The sequence below is a fragment of the Poecilia formosa genome, unplaced genomic scaffold, assembly GCF_000485575.1.
Source record: "Poecilia formosa unplaced genomic scaffold, Poecilia_formosa-5.1.2 Scaffold19, whole genome shotgun sequence".
Lineage (NCBI taxonomy): Eukaryota > Metazoa > Chordata > Actinopteri > Cyprinodontiformes > Poeciliidae > Poecilia > Poecilia formosa.
Genome location: NW_006799958.1, coordinates 4,007,203 through 4,025,031, shown reverse-complemented (window position 1 = coordinate 4,025,031; position 17,829 = coordinate 4,007,203). Strand labels below are relative to the sequence as shown.

General features: G+C 40.5%; 1 protein-coding gene across 9 annotated transcripts in view; it reads right to left on the bottom strand.

The window, feature by feature from the left end:
* LOC103134843 (mitogen-activated protein kinase kinase kinase kinase 4-like) overlaps positions 1-17,829 on the bottom strand; it is a 91,952-nt gene that overhangs the window by 31,732 nt on the left and 42,391 nt on the right. For all 9 annotated transcript variants that reach the window (XM_016669058.1, XM_007547308.2, XM_007547310.2 and 6 more), the window contains exons 3-7: positions 13,716-13,772; positions 5,869-5,994; positions 1,540-1,650; positions 1,257-1,347; positions 115-245 (exon numbers count right to left, since the gene is read on the bottom strand). In XM_016669058.1, coding sequence (XP_016524544.1) covers positions 115-245; positions 1,257-1,347; positions 1,540-1,650; positions 5,869-5,994; positions 13,716-13,772 — 516 coding nt within the window. The remainder of the gene's footprint in view (positions 1-114; positions 246-1,256; positions 1,348-1,539; positions 1,651-5,868; positions 5,995-13,715; positions 13,773-17,829) is intronic.

Below are 17,829 nucleotides of genomic sequence, written 5' to 3'. Positions count from 1 at the left end.
CTTTATAATAATAAAAGAAGATGTTGTTTCCTAAAGTCTGGATAATGCCACGTGTTGTAAATAGAAATAATGCACACAGGACCGTTATCTTCCGGCTCTTCTGCTCGTCCTTACCCTGTAGTCGTAGGTGGCGTCGGGGTTTTCGTCGCAGGCGATGACCTCCGGAGCCATCCAGTAGGGCGTCCCGATGAAGGTGTTCCTCCGGCCCACCGTCCGGTCCAGCTGAGCGCTCACACCAAAATCCACTGTGGAGAAAAATACAACACACACAGATACAGTTGTAATCCATCATATTCCAGCCAAATGCTTTATCCTTCACACTGTGTGCTGACCTCAGATGCATTTATAAAAGGGCCATCATGGGTGGCAGTTTTCTTTTCTTTTTTTTGTGGGCTTCGACAGAGAAATGCTGTTCTTCTGAAAATCGACTTCGTAGTGCTTTCCAAAAAGAAAGACGTATTCTTAAAGGGAATAATGTTTTCTATTGACATTTCAGACTTATTTCACTTTCTGAAAACAGGTGAGAATTAAACAGGTGGGAAAAAATCATATAAGATCACTGAATTTTTTAATTATCACTTTTTTTAACTTTATTTCATAAAAAAATATGAATAAACAAGTTTATCCTCTCAGTTTGGCTCAAAATGTCTAGGTGCTGAACTGTGAAAATAAAATAATTCAGTTTTAATGTGCAAACTGCACATAAAATTAGATTACAGTTACACTCAACACACAGCTGGAGTTTTATCTCTGTTTATGTCTATAAGACAAATACTGGATTCTTTATAACTTATATTTACGAAATCTTCTAAAAGTAGGCCAAAATGTGGAAGAGATCACAGAAATTACCGTTTTTTTTAACGCACAATGATTATTTTGAGGTTTGCTTTTCCCCTCATTTTAGTTTTGCTAAAGTCCAGTGTTGATGTTGCTCTCTCAAAATCTCCATGGTACCATTTCAAGATAAATCCCAGAGTGTTTCATCTGCGGCTGCAGTGGAAACACGTGGCCTCCACTTTGTGTCACAGGACAGTAATCAGAGAGTTCACAGAGAGTACCTTTGATCACAAACTGTAATCTTATTGAAAACAATTAGACAAATAAAGATAAGATGGACTGCTGGAAGATTTCCAACAATGTTAAAATAGCAAAGTAGGGTTAACAAAGTCTAACAAAACCGATGAGCCAAAAACCATCATTTAGTGCCTGGTCAGATGCACACCGTCTTTCTCAGCCTGAAGGTTAAAGCTCTTTACCCAGTTTGACTTCAGCGTTTTCAGTCAGCAGCACGTTTTGTCCCTTGATGTCACGGTGGATCACATGATGAGCGTGTAAGTGAGCTAGTCCCTGCACAAACACAGAATTTACATGACAAAACATCAGCAAATCTCAAAGAACATTTTCCAATGGGTACTCACTATTTGTTCAAATGCAAATCTAGTTAAAAATCACAAAAGGAGATATATTTTTTGTTGTTTTTATGCAAATGATGATGTGCCAGAGTTTGAGAACAATGCAGTGAAAGTGTTGGTAACACACCCTGAGGATCTCTCTGGAGATGTAGGCGATCCAGTCCTCCTTCAGTGAGTTGCCTTTGGTGTTTTTCACCAGATCGGTGATTGAGCCGGCACCACAGAACTCCATGACAAGCTGAAGGGCAGATAACAAGTTAGAGGTAATCCCTCATTATCTGACACTTCTCAAATGGCTTAACTTCAAATGTTGATTTTTTTTCACCCCCAAAACTTATACAAGCATGTCCAGAAATATGACAAAACCACCCAACTTATTTACCTTTCACAAAACAAATAACATAACCTAGTTCAGCTGAAAAACAACACAAATCTATAAATAAGTGCACTCGTTTCTCCACCTTTGGTGCATTTGACAACCTTCTGCTGAAACATAAAAATGTTGCATTTAAATAGAAACCAGCAGGTTTTAAAAGGTTGTGGTGTGTGTTACCAGTAGCTGAGGTGCACCAAACGAGATTACTGTTTAAATGATGTCAACTGTACAAACCGCTAATTGATGCTAGCTAAAAACGTAAACTCCTTAATCATTTGTACAGTTAGATGCTAGCCATGCTAACCATACAAACCGCTAACAGGTTATGACAGGGGTCCCCAAACTTTTTCCTGCGAGGGCCACATAGCTGTTCCTTTCTCTGGTCCGGGGCCGGTCTTAGTTTTTGGAGAAAGAAACCTTCCTGTCGACGGGGGGGGGAGGTGAGATGGGGGCGCGACGACACATTCGCGCTTTTAGATAGATTTTTACCCAGAATGCAAATGGAAAAAACCGTGAGTGAAACGGTGACTGGGACTGACTAGTATATATATTCCATTGAGGGAAAGTTAGTTTCACATCTGCTCAAGAGCGCCCCTGGTGGTTGAAGAAAAATCCACATATAAACCAGAAAATACAATATATGAAAAAAAACACTGAATGCTCTCTGGTACGAGGAGGTGGACCAGATCCGGCATTGTTCAGGGGGCCGGACCAAATGACGTGACGGGCCGGATCCGGCCCGCGGGCCGTAGCTTGGGGACCCCTGGGTTATGAGTTAGTTAAAAACGTGAACTCCTTAATCATTGTACAGTTAGATGCTAGCCATGCTAACCATACAAACTGCTAATAGAAGATGCTAAAGTTAGCTAAAACCGTGAATGCCTTAAAATCATTTGTACAGTTAGGTGCTAGCCATGCTAACCATACAAACTGCTAATAGAAGATGCTAAAGTTAGCTAAAAACGTGAACTTGATGATGATGTTGCCTCTGCTTCTAATCCCAGTTGGCCAAAATCTGAATCTTAAGGCCAAAGTTAGCAAAATTCACACTGGAGCACTTGTTCTAATAAGAAAGCTAGCATGAAAGGAGAAACAAATTTATCATTCTGCCACCCTGTTGAGTCTTAGAACAGAATATTTTATAGGGATTCCAGAAATGCCATGTTTATGTTTTGTTAGTATCTACAACTTTCCTAGAATTTGTCGACAGCCTAACACAGTCGCCTCAAATTGTTTTCTTCAAGGGCCGTTGTCCTGCAACCTTTAGATTTCTCTCCGCTTCAGCACACCTGGCTCCAATACTAGCTCATTAGCAGAGCTCTGTAGAGCCTGACTGGATGCTAGTGAGGCAGTTTAGTCATTTAATTCAAGTGTGTAGGATGAGATGAGATAGGACACATCTCCTCAAGTACTGGACTTTGAGACCACTGGTCTATAAAGATCCAACACTTTAAGGTTATTCTCTTCTTCTGATTCAGTTTTCTGGCAACAAGTCAAGGAGTCATTTTAATGTTTTTTCAAGATAGAGTTGATTTTTTTTGTAGCAGAGGAATAAAGCATGAAATACACAAATTAATAAAGAACAGCCAAAACTTCAGGTTTGAACCAGTCAGGAGGTTTTACCCTCTCAGAACTGTTGTCACCTATAAACTGTACAATACTAAAGAAACGCTGACGTTCCAGATGGTAACCTTTCTTATCTGGAGCACTCCGTTATGAATCCTAGCACAGTTCTCTTTTAATTGTCTCCTTTGTAAAATCTGGAGGTCAGCGTGTTAGGCATTATGTAAACGCAGCAGCTCATTTTCCGGGTCGTTTACTGGAGTTGTTTGTCCTGGTGAGAGTTGCTGCTTCATACTTTTTAAATTTTTTTTTTAGTTTTCCTGCTGACCGGGATGCTGCCTTACACCCCTCAACCCTGGGGTTACTTTCAGATGCTTAGAGATTCACTTTACTCCTTGCTTTGTTTTTATCCTGCAACCTTCACACAATCACATTTCTAGCTGTGAGAGAACAAATCCAGCAAAAATTACATATTTCTGTTGAACATTTACGTTTGCAATCAGCTCACACATGTACGGATGAAAAATGAGGACCTCGTCTTACTTGGATCTTTAAATATGACTGAAATACTTCTATTTGTTTTGTACTGTTTCCTGTTTCAGTTACTTCTTCTATATTTTTGCAGATAGACCCAAAGTTATGTGCGACTTAAAAGCCTGAGGTGCTTTCTGCATCCACACATGTCGACCTGATGATGCACACGATGCCTTTCAAGCACGCTAAGTGCTTCCACTCAGAAGAGGAAGCCGCATCTTCAGAGATGGTCATTTAAGAACATGATCATCATAAAACTCGGGCCTTTGTGCTTCCTATGCACACACAGTGGACAGCGTGATGATGTACGAGTGGAAACCGTTAAAAGAGGTTAAAGAAGCAGCTGTGAAAACAAACACATGGCTGTGCTGTGGGGTAACGGAAATATTTCCTCCACTGGTCGTAAAACAAATGACTCTGTTAATCGGTTTCCCTCGTTAGTATTCACACATGAGGGACACTAACTGATCTTAAATTCAGAAATGATCAAACCCAACGTCAGACCTGGATATTTAGCTGCTGTCACGGTTTGCTAACATATCAAAAAACACAACATGTGATTCACAAAAAGCGAAGGAGAATTTGCAGAGAGTTAAGTTGTGTCACGTCTTTTAAGTGAGCGTACTGTGTGTTTTTTTTTAAATATGCTCACTCTGAATAGAGCCTGTGCACAGGGATGGAGCGTGTAAATTATGACACAGTGGCATTTTTGCTCTGTTTTCATAATGGTGCATTAGGGTTCCCAATCAGTCAGATAATTATTAGCCTAATTAGTATCGCATTATCAGTAACAAGTCCGCCGAAAACATGAACGACTAAGTTGGGACGACACTGTAAAGTATCAAGAATCTGTCTTGATTTATAAATTACTTCATGGCTGTGCTCCCTCTCTATTACAACAGTTTAATTTAAATTATATTAAAACCCTTTTTCTTAATAATCAAATCAGTTTTTTGGGGATTATTACTGTCATATAAACTGAGCTAACATTGTTTGGTTGCTGTCTGGTTTAACTGATTAGCTCATTAAAACTAGACATGAATGCAACCCTTTTTCCAGACTGGGGATTTCATCATTTCATTTTTAAAGGCTCCACCGATCTGTTCAAGCAACACTATTCAACTATTGAGCCATTGCTCATCTATTTCTCATTATTGTGAGGCTAATCTATCACTAGGGTTCAAACGACAACAGCTCTCTACATTACGACTAACAAAACACAGCATAAGTGAATAAAAGCAGCTGAAAACATCCCAACTGAGCATTTTGATGCTCATTATTCTTATTCAGCTGCTCCAAAGAGCTCAGAAACTGTGCCACAATAACTATCTCAGTTCCTTTAGAGAAGCAGTTCTTTTCATAACAGCCTATTGTTTTACTGCAGTTATTCATTTCACCAGGTTCCCGTCAAATAGAGCATGCTGCTTTGTGCTAAAATGCAACTTCCTGAAAGATGCAGTGAACATGTTTTTAGGAAGCTCAGGTGTTGTTGACTCACACCCTGCAAATAAATGACCCAGTAATGTTGTCACTGCTCATAAACTAAGAAAGGGGAAGAGTGATCTGACAACAGGGTGGTGTCATTTATTCACCTGGTTATGCAGCCTGAATTTAATGAACACCTGATCCGAAACCAGATTAACCAGAAACTGCCGCCTGTGTTTGCCAGCTCACATCGACTCCACTAGTTCCTACTTGTGGGCCCTCATAAAAAAGATTAGATGTTTATGATAAACTTGGGCTTAACATGCATGATTTCCTTGTTACCGAGAATCTTCTCTCTATTTTCTCCTTTTTTTGCTCAACAGCGCAGACAGAGCGTCTGGACAGCACAGCATGAGATTTAATTATTTTATTACAGCATCAATGCTACAACATTTATGGAGTATGCATGCAAATAAGCGTGACCCAGTACATGGCAGACATGGTGATATATGTGCTTATGGTACAGAAGTTTTAGTATTAATAACGAGATCAACTCACCCAGAGTTGGTCATCGTGGCCCGGTGGACTTTTCTTGATGAAAGCTCCATAGTATGTGGCTATATTTCTGTGGTGTGAATACTTCTTCAGCATGTTGATTTCCAGCTTAATTTCCTCCTCTTCATCCTATGGAGGAATAACAGATGCAGTCATGTCACGTTGAAAGTGCATCACTATAATTCCCTGTATCACGGGTCAATCTTATAAGTTATTTCCATTCTTGTGGTTAAAGTAACAAACTTTCTTTGGGAGCCAAAAAAACCCTAAAAACTGAACTGGGTGACATTTTTAACATAATTGTTTCATTTGTCTTGTCTTTTGTCTGAAAATCTACTTTAACATTGTCTTGAGATTTGTCTTTTTCCAATTTTGGGGTAACAAAAAGGCATCAAACACTCCTTTTTACTCTGTCTCAGCTGGTTTTCTATCTTTAAAATAAATAAATGATAAATAAATGGTTATGTTATCCTTTACTGAAGCACACAAAGCCCAAATTTGGGAAAAATTATTTTTTTTCTCTCAAATTCAGGCTTGTTTGTCATCGATCTGCGAAAAACCGTCATTTATACAGAAAAAGGTCTTCCTCCTCTTTACTGAAAGCTTGAAAAAAAAGAAAGTAAATTTTTTTCCCATAACTTGTTTTCCAGTGTGTTTATGGAAAACCGGTCCACGAAGGGAACCAAACTATGTCCTGCCATTCCAAACAAACAGCTGAAACTCATAACAGACCCAAACAGAACCACCGTCGCAGCCTCCGGGTTTTACATACAACATAATGAGATCAAGTGGTTATTTCTCCATCGCTCCCTCGTCACTGAAGCCCGGCGACAGCTCTCGGTGCTTCCCTGCGGCCGAGCTTGATCAACCGAACTGACAAACAAGACTTGACATTTTCACCGTGGCAACCGCAGGTCGATTTTCAGGAGCACCAGAAACATCAGTGCGTCCATCAGTACGTGCTTCAACATCCCGTGTCCACAAACCAAAAACTCAGAGGAGTTGAAAAAAGAAAACATTTGGTTTTTCACACCATGGCTTGGGACTTTTTGGCATTTATCCTGACTGATGTTCCTTCTCTACACCTCTCTGTTGAACTTGCAGGTTATTCAATACAAAGCAACTTTTCCCTATACAAGCAACAGCATAGTCAGCTCTGGACAGACCGCTAATCTGACCCCCATTAAACTGAAGAAACAATCACTTAAATTATTTGTACTGCATTATTTGACCAAGACATGGCAACATGGTAGACATAATCCAGCTATAACTAAAAAAAAAAGGTAGCATCGGTTTTAAGTTTTAAAATTGTTTGTTTTTCAAACTGATAGTAGGAAAAACTAATTTGCTAATTTCAGGAGCTATAATATCCTGTGCAAAAAGCACCTGAAAACTAACACTAAATTTAGAGGGTTCTTACTCTACATTTTGGATTAACTCTGTGTATCAATATCAAAATAATATATGAGCAACACATTAAAATATGCAAAAAGCAAGTAATCCAACTCATTTTTTGAATAAGAAAATAAACATTTTATGAGCAGTATGTTGTATTTTTCACTCCAAGTAGATTTTTTTTTGAGCCTGTATACTCCAGTTAACAAATAATCAATTACTAAATTAGTTAACGATTATTTTAAAAAAAAAATCGATTAATCACAGCTAATCCGATTAATCAGGTGAATCCGATTAATTGTTTCATCCCCAGGATGTTGTAATTTAGCAAAATGATCGGTTGAAGCATTTTAGTCTTAAATGAATGCAGTTCGATCATTTCATATATTGTGATTTCAAACTATAGGTCTAAACACTGAGACTGGTATTTTTATAACAACTATAATAATTCATATGGTCATTTATTTCTGCAGTTTAATTTTCTGTTCATTAAAATTCGCTATATGTATATTCTGTATACCAATAACATCTTCGTAAACACAAAGAACTTAAAATGGTAGATCTCACAAGGATTGACGAAGGGAAAGAGACAGTCAGGAAAATTACAGTAATTTGTAACCAGCATCATCACTGCGGTAGTTTTTACTCAAGCTTTCAATACCACGAGAATCCCATTCTTGCCATTGTGTGTTAATTACCCAATCTCTGACCTCTCTGTGTTGTTTGTGCCATGCAAAGATGCAGGAAGGAACCAAAGAAGAAGCACAAGCAGAGCTCTGTGTTAAATTAAGTAACATCAACACATGCTTTGAGGTGTTTTTTTTTTTTGTTTTTTTTCAGAAACAAAGACTCCGTATCATCCAATGTGACTGAAAACTATTCCATAAGGTTGTTAACAACGACCTACTGTGGAGTCAAAAGAACAACAACAACAACAAAACTGTTATCTGGCTGCTGAGTTACATTGGAGTAGTTTCTACCTGAGGGGGGTTAGGCTAGCCGCTGCATGCAAGTAAAGTTGGGTAATTTCTCCTGCAGGTTGCCATCTGTTGTAGGATGTGTGACGTTTTCTTTCCTTAGCAGGATTTTTATTGAAAAAAGCTGTGATGCCATTTCAGTACAAGGCCTACAGGCTAAAGGGCAATGCTGCCAAACTCCAGCGTTTAAAAAAAAGAGAGTTTTCATATCTCTAAAATAAAGAGCATCCAGTAAACCTGATGCCAAGTCATCTGAAGGCTGTTTTTTTTATATCCTGGCTGTCATTTGCAGAGCATTGCTGCTTAAGTCTTCTTGTTTTATCAAACCACTCCCTATTTTTATACATCTTAAGCTGCTAATATGTTAAGCTGATCTAAAAATGCCATATTTCCAGCTCAGTTTTTGCAGCTAAAAATGAATCTAAGTTTACTGTTTCCCTGGATTTAAAAGTTCAACCACCTAAACAGCTTTCGGTGGATTTATTCTATAAATATTATTTTTATTAAGCCGCTGGCTGTGATAAGCAGACACTACAACATGTAAGCTTTTTGTTGTTGCTTTAACAGTCTGGAGAGAGTCAGCTGTGACTCTCATAAAGATGACAGCGTCAGTCAGTCAGTCAGCCAATCCCTCGAGTCACTGTCAGGCAGCTGGTTCCTGCTTCAGAAATCCAACAGGCAGCCAGATATTTCAGTTGTCAACCAATCAGTCAGGGATCCAGCGGGACAGACCTGCGGCCAGCTATTTCATCTGTTAATCCGCTCATCAGCAGCAGACCACCGGGAGTTATCCACCCGGCCGCCATCAGTCAACTGACTCATCAGATATGGGAAGATGAAAACAGAGGAGGACCCGGTAAAAAAAACAACAAAAAAACAACTATCGTAGAAGCAAAAGACATAAATACAGTGAACAGACGTGGTTCACGGAGCATCCCAACGCCCTCAGAATAATTACAGCTGCTGCGGCCACAGCAATGGAGCATAAAAACAAAACAAAACACAAGCTATGAATACCAAAAGACAGGGAATAATAAACAGTAACCAGTGCTAAAACAGAGGTTTCACTTGGTTCTCCTCTTAAAACATGATGGTGACAATTGCATATCAGGTAGGAACTAAAGATGAAATATGATTGACGCTTTACCCCAAACACGCTGAAAAAAAAAGAAAAGAAAAAGAAATTATTACCAGTCACAACAGACAGTGGACTTAGCAGCCAGTCTGTGAGTGTTGTTTGTGAGCATAAAGTTATTCAAGTAAGAAAATGTGTTTTTTCAGTGTGCTTTATTATTTTTAGAGATCTTTTGTTGGATATCTATTGGAGTCCACAAATCGTCTCATTAAACTAAATAAGAAATCATCATGTTTAAGCAGGATAATGTAAACTAACTTCAACAGTGACTGAAATATATATTTTTTCACTGTCTGAGGTAAATACCTAATATATCACCGTAACATTAGCTTGTCATTTGGTTTTCATGGGTTCAGATGACATGTTAAACTGATCTGGATGGTGTCACAGACTTTGACCTCAGAATAACAATTTCAGACATATGTCACTGTAAAAAACATTGGGACTTTTTGCTACTTCCATTCACTTCTGTTATGCTTTAGAGAATAATAAAACAGATCCCCTAATATGAATGACCCTGCTAACACAGTTGGTAAGAGAAAATGCCAGTAATAATGCTGGTCAGAATAAGAGCATTTTCTACATTTTTTAACTGAAGACTGTCAAAATTTTGAAGTTTTTTGACACAGTTTTTGTTATTCACCAAGTACATTATGGTCATAATAGAGCTCCTTCAATTTCCTCGGCAAGGACAACATTTCCACTAACAGGGTAACTTAGAAACCAGAATCTGACTGAAACAGAAAAATTGGAAAACTTTTACCAGAACAATACATTGGATCGCAGACATTGCAATATCAGCGCATGCAATGCACCTCTTGGAATCATTGTAAATTACTTTGATATTTAATATTTATACTATGTTTCTCAATGGCAGACAAAGAAGATAGAAAAGCTTAAGCTTGATGAACAGTCAGACAGTAACCTGTGTGTCAGGATTTAACTGCTCTCTTTCATACGCCCTCTCTCTGCGTCTCTTCCTCATCTGCTTATTTGGAGCCTGCACCTTTATTTTGGGCATTCGTCTCTGTCCTTCTTGTCCTTGCAGCATCACTTTCCATTATTGCCTCCCATAATGACTTTAGTGCCACATGCATTTATTGAATCATTACAACGTATGTGCTTCCCTTTTCTCCTTCGACATCCTCTTCCCCTCACTTTCCCTCAAGTGCAGTCATCCGTTCAAAACGAAGCGCCCTGAGGCCACTCATTATCATTCCTGGGTATGACAGATGTGGGGAGACTCGGTGGCGGCCATATTGTTGCTATAGTATTACAGCACACAATGGGAGCCGAGCAAACAGAACCACGACACCAGGGGAGCGGACGGCCGCAAAGCGGAAATATGATGGAGAGATCAAGGTTTTGGCCTCGAGGGACCAACAGGCGTTGACATGTCCAACAAACACCAAGTCGTCCTGAAGGAGTCCGTCCTTCTTCATTTCTAAAAAAAAAAAAAAAAAAAAAAAAAAATGTGTCTTTGAAGACCCCTCCTTGTTACTCAGCAACGCAAGGAACCGACAGCAGGAGGTTTGATCTGAACACGACGCACGCAGGTATTCAGTCTTATTTGCTTTAGCAGAAAGTGTGTGGATACATGTAGATTTCGCTAACCGTCATTTTTACCCCCAAACATCTGTTGGTCTAAAATAGTCCAAGGCACAAAATTATACAATGATTGTCAGTTGTATGGATGAGAATGCCTGCTTGATGTCGGAGGTCAGAGATCATCAGAGGTGTATGTGTAGACTGTCTGGTGATCATAGAAAAGCAACAGAAGCTCAGATAACCAGGGAATAGCATCTTTGAACTTTGACATCTCTGCGCTACAGCAGCAGAGGACCGCACCAAGTGCCACGACATTTCCCACTTCAGGCTCATCAAAACTGGACAATATCAGCTTGCAAAAAAAAGTTGCCTGGTCTGATGAGTCGTGACATCAGCTGCAATATTCAGAATTAGCAATACAATCAGCTTTATTGACCGATTTCTTCCCGTCTATCATGGATAGCTAGCGAGCTATCTTTGGGAACAGGCTCCCTCAAACATTGGTTTTTGTTTCACCCTTCTGAAGCAAGTGGTGGGAAGTGGTGGGAGGTGACAGAGTGTCTGTTTCATCCTACGAGAAATATACTCCCAGGGAGACAAAAAGGTAAAGGAGAAAAAAAAACGTGAAGAAAAGCAGACAAATCGCCCAGAGGAGCTGAGAGAAATTCATCTTTTCTCACTAATCAAGATCAATGTCTTTCCACCTGAACCCTGGTTGTGAATTACATCAAGCCACCAGCTGTAGCTTGAGACGCAGCACACAGATGCTGCAGTCACATCTGTCTGCTGTCCTCCCGTGTTATTTCTACCACGTTCTCTCTCTCGTGAGCCCAACAAAGATGGCGGCTTGTAACAGAAATAACAAGCGGGGTTCAGGGCAAAAAGAGCAGAGAAGTACAAGATAAACTGTAATAATAATCACAAAAACCTTGAATGAATGGCCTTGACAGGGTGGAAGATAGTACAGAGATGTAAGCAGGAGAGCAGAGGAAAAAAATAAAATAAAATCAAGCAGGCAGCAGCAGTCGCCCCTCCTGCTATCCCAGTGCACTTCAGATGAACCTTCTTAGTGGAGCAAAGCGGAGGGGAAACTCGCCGATTTCTTCTCCTTATCTAGATCTCAGACTCTTTCTTACCATGATTTCTCTCACTCTGTTCCCTCCCTTCAATTTTGTCCTCTTACAACCCCTCAGCACTCACTGATTGGGAAAACATCCATTTAGACAAACTCCTGCTTTGGAGGAGCAATCACTTTGAAACAAAATGCATGATATTCAGAACATGCATGTGATGGGCTGGGCAGCTTTGAGGCAGTAGAGAGTTAGTAGTGCGTCTGAGTAATTTTCCAGCCACTTAAAACCTTGTGAAGATCAGAACATTCATATGTTACAAACCCACAACTTACAGAGTCTGTTTACCACGACTGCAAATATTTTATAAAACATAAACCGTGGGAACCTCATTTTAGTCTACATCCTCTCTCCTCTCCTAGCTGGTGATCTTTTGTCCAGCCCTGCTTCCTTCTGCTAAGCGATATGTAGAACAGGAAGCCGTATGTGGGTCAGACCACTTATGTGTAATATACACAGGGAGTTGAAGGTGGAAACCTACGCTGCAGAAGAAATAAGTCATGGGATTTTGTGCATCCTTGACATTTGAACGCTCCTTTCTTTACATCCATAGAAATGTGGAACAGAAGTGCTTAGTGTCTCGGCAGAAGCGCCAATTCAAATCCGTCCCAGTGCCACCAACTTCCTCCGTCCAGCTGTCGTTCTTGGCGGGCGTCCAGAGTGGAACTGTACATTTATTTTAGATAACAGCTGGAGCGCGAGGAAAAGAGACTAATCCAAACATTCGACTGGAATAGAGTTAAAAAGGTCCTGCCAATCCTGATTTCCCAACACTTGCATTTCTCCTCGCCGATGCGGCTCGCATGAATGCAGAAACACATTCCCATCGCTGATCTATCCCCCTGCTTGCCGCTCTTTGATCTCAATAGTTGGAAATGCAGATTTGTTCGCTGAAGGCCACAGCGAGACTCTCGCTCCAAATGTCATGGCGGGATTTGGAAACATTTTCCCAGCAAGTGGATGTCTCAGCACGGCTTCAACAAATCTGCCGAGTAACTTTTCAGATTGGTCAAAGAAGCGGATTTTGGCCGACAGGAATGAATGGGAAGGAGACCCCGGACTGAAGCGGACCGCTCTATCCGGACAGACTGACTGGGGAAACTTCATCCTTTATTTCCATCTTGCATTTTGTTACGTCTTAAACTTTAAACAAAACCTATTTGTTTCATGTTGAGCTGAAGGCTGCTGTGTCAGATCTCTCTCTGGTGGTGTGTCAGGCTGCAGCTCGAGGAAAACCATGAAGGGTGTAAGGAAAATAATTTAAAAAAAAGCTCCAGAAGAAGCAAATATTCATGCTTTAATGATTAAAATTCTGCAGAGGAACACAAAACTGTAATATTTTTGCAATCTACAAGGAAAAAACCATCCTACTGTACTCAGCTTTAGCAGATTATTCCAGTTTTTAAGAGCTCCACCTGGTCAAAAACTCAAAGTAAAAGCCAAGTTTTAACTTTATTAAGGACATCTGTTTATTTTGTTTATTAAAATAAATTGTTAAATTTTAATTTTACAGCTTTCAGTTGGAAAACTGTAAAATTAACAATGCAAATCTGCATAAATTATTTCACTCCCACCACCAATATCCACCAGTATGGTTTGTATGCCAACTTGTTGAAATTTACAAACCCAACTGACGACAATAAGAGATGAGGCGACCTTACTGACCTCTGTGACGTCCATGACCTTGATGGCCGCCAGCTGTCCCGTCTTAACATGTCGACCCTGGAAAACAAACGGAAAGAGATGAGAAAACCGTAAACCAGTGATTCTGGGTAATTACTCAATATATGTGCCTATTTGTCGTGCGAACAGTTCTGCTGTAAGCCAATCCGTCGCACAAAGAGACAATGATGACGATCTGACTTCCTCCATTTTGTTTACAAAAGCATGAAAATGACCAATTTCCTCTGTGGACCAGCTTTGCAAAGTGATGCTAGGAATCAAAAAAGCCTCCGAAATGACAGTTTTATAGGCTGCGAAAGCATTTGGGGTGATTCATTCGGTCGTAAAACCAAAAACCGCATTGGAAGCCTGTCATTTTCCGCCACAATAGCACAGAGAATCACAGACGAACATCCAAACATTCAGCATTCTTTAACAGACTTAACTCAGTGTTTTCAGTGTGCATTCATGCAAGGAGAAAAAAAAAACACAACCCTACACCAACAGAGCACAAACATACTCTTGTTATACCCAGTACAGACAGAAACACACTATGAGAGTTTTCACTGGACAGAAAGAGCCTCCAGTAAACGGAGAGTAAGAAAACCCCTTAAAAGACAGAAATGACGGACGCATCAACGGTTTACGACTACCAACCGTCACCACAGCTGGGAAAAACGGGGGAGAAATGCTGTTGGACCTTGTCATTTCACACACGTCTGCACTGCCACATGATCCCACTTTCTTTTTTGTGGGAAAACGGGAGCTTTGACACCCAAAACCTTCGGCCCTGCGGGGGCTGAAACGAACGGGTGAAGTCCGCAATCCCGACGACGAGAGATTAACCCATTTGAGCTCGGCCACTGGAGACGTGTGAGAGTGTGTGTAAGATATGCGTGAGGGCGGGGTTAGTGAAAAAAGGTCAGGGCTGGTTGAGAGTGACATGAGAACAAATGTGAGCTGGTGTTAACCCGAAAACGCCGCAGCGCCAGAGACACGTTGGCAACTTAACAAACACAAAGAAAGAGTCCTCTATGAAATGTTCACCGAGTCTTCTTGAAATATAAATATCAAACTTTCATTCATAATGCTGATCTTTCAGAATTTCATAGAAAAGTGGACAAAACTAAATATTTTTCTGACTAAAGCCAAAGCAAGTGGCATTGGAGAAAAGCATACAACAGGACAGTGAAATATTAAACCCCCAACTATGAAGAAAATTTAGTCGAAACTAACAGGGAGCCTCGTAACAAAAGTCCCTTTTTCCAAGAAGGCAACTTGTCTGTAACATAACCTTTGACGTTATAGAAGATCGTTGTAATTGCGAGACAATAATAAAATGACTAACTACTAAATGTGTTTAATGAATTCATGGTGTCTGAGTTGTGTCCCTCAGATACCGACATCAGAGTTTTATAACAAACCTAAAAAAATGTTGCGATTATTATCTATTAAACAATCCGATCAGCAACATGTGCTACACATACGGCAGAGTCAACGAATCTTTCTTTATGCACTTAAGGTGACAAAGAGGTGTTGAAGGTTTCCACTGACATCTATGCTGATGTTTTGATTGTTAAAAATACAACAAACTGGAAAAATGTTCAGCTTAATATTTGAAGAGTTTTTTTGTGATCATCTATGTACAAACTTAATTGTACATAGAGTATTAAGTATTGGAATGAACTGCGCAAGTCCGTACAGTGGAGCTCCGCCTTTCGCAGTTCAGTATTCGTGGATTTACCTATTTGTAGCTTTTTTTCTAGAGCATATCTATAAAAATTCAAAAGAAAATGGAGTTAAATCCCCACCCGCCGACATCCTCTTCTGTAAAGCTAAAATACCGCCACTATTTGACATGCTACTTAATGGCATTTGCAAAAAGGCAATCGAGGGCTGCCATTTTTTATCCTATTAGCAGTGATTAGCTGTACCTCCAAGAGCAGAAATAAGGAAGATTGTACACATTAGTTTCTGCAGCAGTGTTAAGATGGCTTCCACTGTGTGTTTTAATGCATAATAATATATCTGGAATTCAACTTTGAAAATAGGCACTTTTTTGCATTTTAAGAGTCTCAAGTATTTTCAGATTCACAGGTGATTGTTGTTCCTAACATTAGAAAAAATTAGGAGCTCTTTGGTATCGGGAACAAAAACGTAAATGTGTTCTATGAAGAAAGATCAAATTTGATTCTGGCTCCTAAATTCCAATCCTCGATTAACTCTTGCGTTCATCTCTTGGTTGTATCATCTCTTCCCAAATGACGACACACAGACACACTTCAATTCAAATCTCAACCAATCTTTTGTCCCCGTTTCGACAGACCAGCTGAATAGATCAGACTTTGTTCCAAGTCTCCACAAACTGCTCAGACCTCATTGGAAGCACCGCATGAGGAACATCACATGTGACCCCCGACGATCTGAGCACACTTTCACTCGCTGACAAACGAGCTCAGGTGGACACACACACACCACACATCAACACACACACCACACATCAACACACACACCACACATCAACACACACACCACACATCAACACACACTCCAGACAGACTCGTGAAGCAGCTGGTATCATGCAGATTACATCATGACAGACACTAATGAAGAAACGTGACTTTTTCCTTCCTGGGGTTGAGTTTCACCGAGTCTCTCAAGTGAAGAAACCCCCCCCCCCACATTTATAACTCCCCGCTGTTCACACACACACTGTGTGTGTGTCTGTGTGGGAAAATGTGATGCATCACTGAACTAATCACCCAAAAGATGTTGCTTCAACTGCTAACATGTTTCTGTGGCTGAGCCATTCCTTTGTGTTTGAGAAAGGTGACCTCAGTACGGAGTCCCCCTCCCCACCCGCCGCCATCCCCTTCTGTAGTCCCGACGCACAAAAACAGACCCACAACGGCTAGAAGATGACATCACCCTCTCTGGTTCCTTTGTTCGACACCGAGACGCAGACCCACGCACACACCTGGCCAGCCCAGAGAGAGAAATCCCATCTGTCTGCCATTAAAACGGCTCTCAATCTGCTGATGACAGACGTAGACCTAATCAGATTTCTACAGAAACTTGGTGTCAGTGTAACGCTAAAAGAGAAATTGGCTCTCTGTCGTGTTACATCTGCGAAGGCGCTCACACGCAGATTTATTTCTAGGTCGGCTTTAGTCACGAACAGATATAGATGTTTCCTCAAAGGACGATTACTTGTCAGTTACAAATGAAAAGTAAAATAAAGAAATGAGGTAAGTGTTTTGATTGGGAGAGCTGAGGGAAAGGAAACCTGTTTCACCCGGAACCAATTAGGAAACAAAAATTGCTAAATTAAAAAAAAAAAAGAAAAAAAGGAGGGAGAGTTGGACCAGACGCAACTGGAGCCGGTTGTGGCTTCCTGATTAACAAAAATGAGTAGCAGACCTCATGAAGCAGACTACGACCATTTGTTTTGTTGCACTTAGCAAATGGAGACGTGGAGAACCAGAAATGATTGCCAAATAAATGTAATCACCTTCACATGACGCTTTCTTGTTAAAATGTTTATAGCCATCTGAGGCAAAGGGTTCAGTTCCTTGCTTCCTATTCTCGCTACACTCATTTCCTGTCTGTACAGCGTCAACCAGGAAGTTCAGATCATCTCTCCCAATGACCGTAAAAGGCAAAGATTACATCCCCTACTCCAACATCTCTCTGCTTGGCTTTCTAACCGTACGGCGAGAGAAGAGATTTAAAGAGGAGCAGTAGGGTGCTGTGGTGGCGCGGGGGCAAAGCACAACACATGTATTGAGGCCTTAGTCCTCATGCTGGTGCTTGCAGGTTCAATTCCCGGTCTGGTGACATTTGCCACATGTCTTCCCCGTCTCTCACAACCCTCTTTCCTGTCAAACTACTTTCAAATAAAAGCCACTGGAGCCAACAAAATCTGAAAAAAAAGAGGACCAGTAAAAGCATTTGCAGCAAATTATGTCATCATCCAGGAGATGTTACTGTGAAATATCATCTTCACAGCCCAATAGCTGAGCAGGTGTCATGACTACAATGATTCTGTCAGTCAGAAGCCTCTTCAGATTTGCTGAGATTCCATTACAAATGTGCGCAAAACTGTCAATATTCCAGC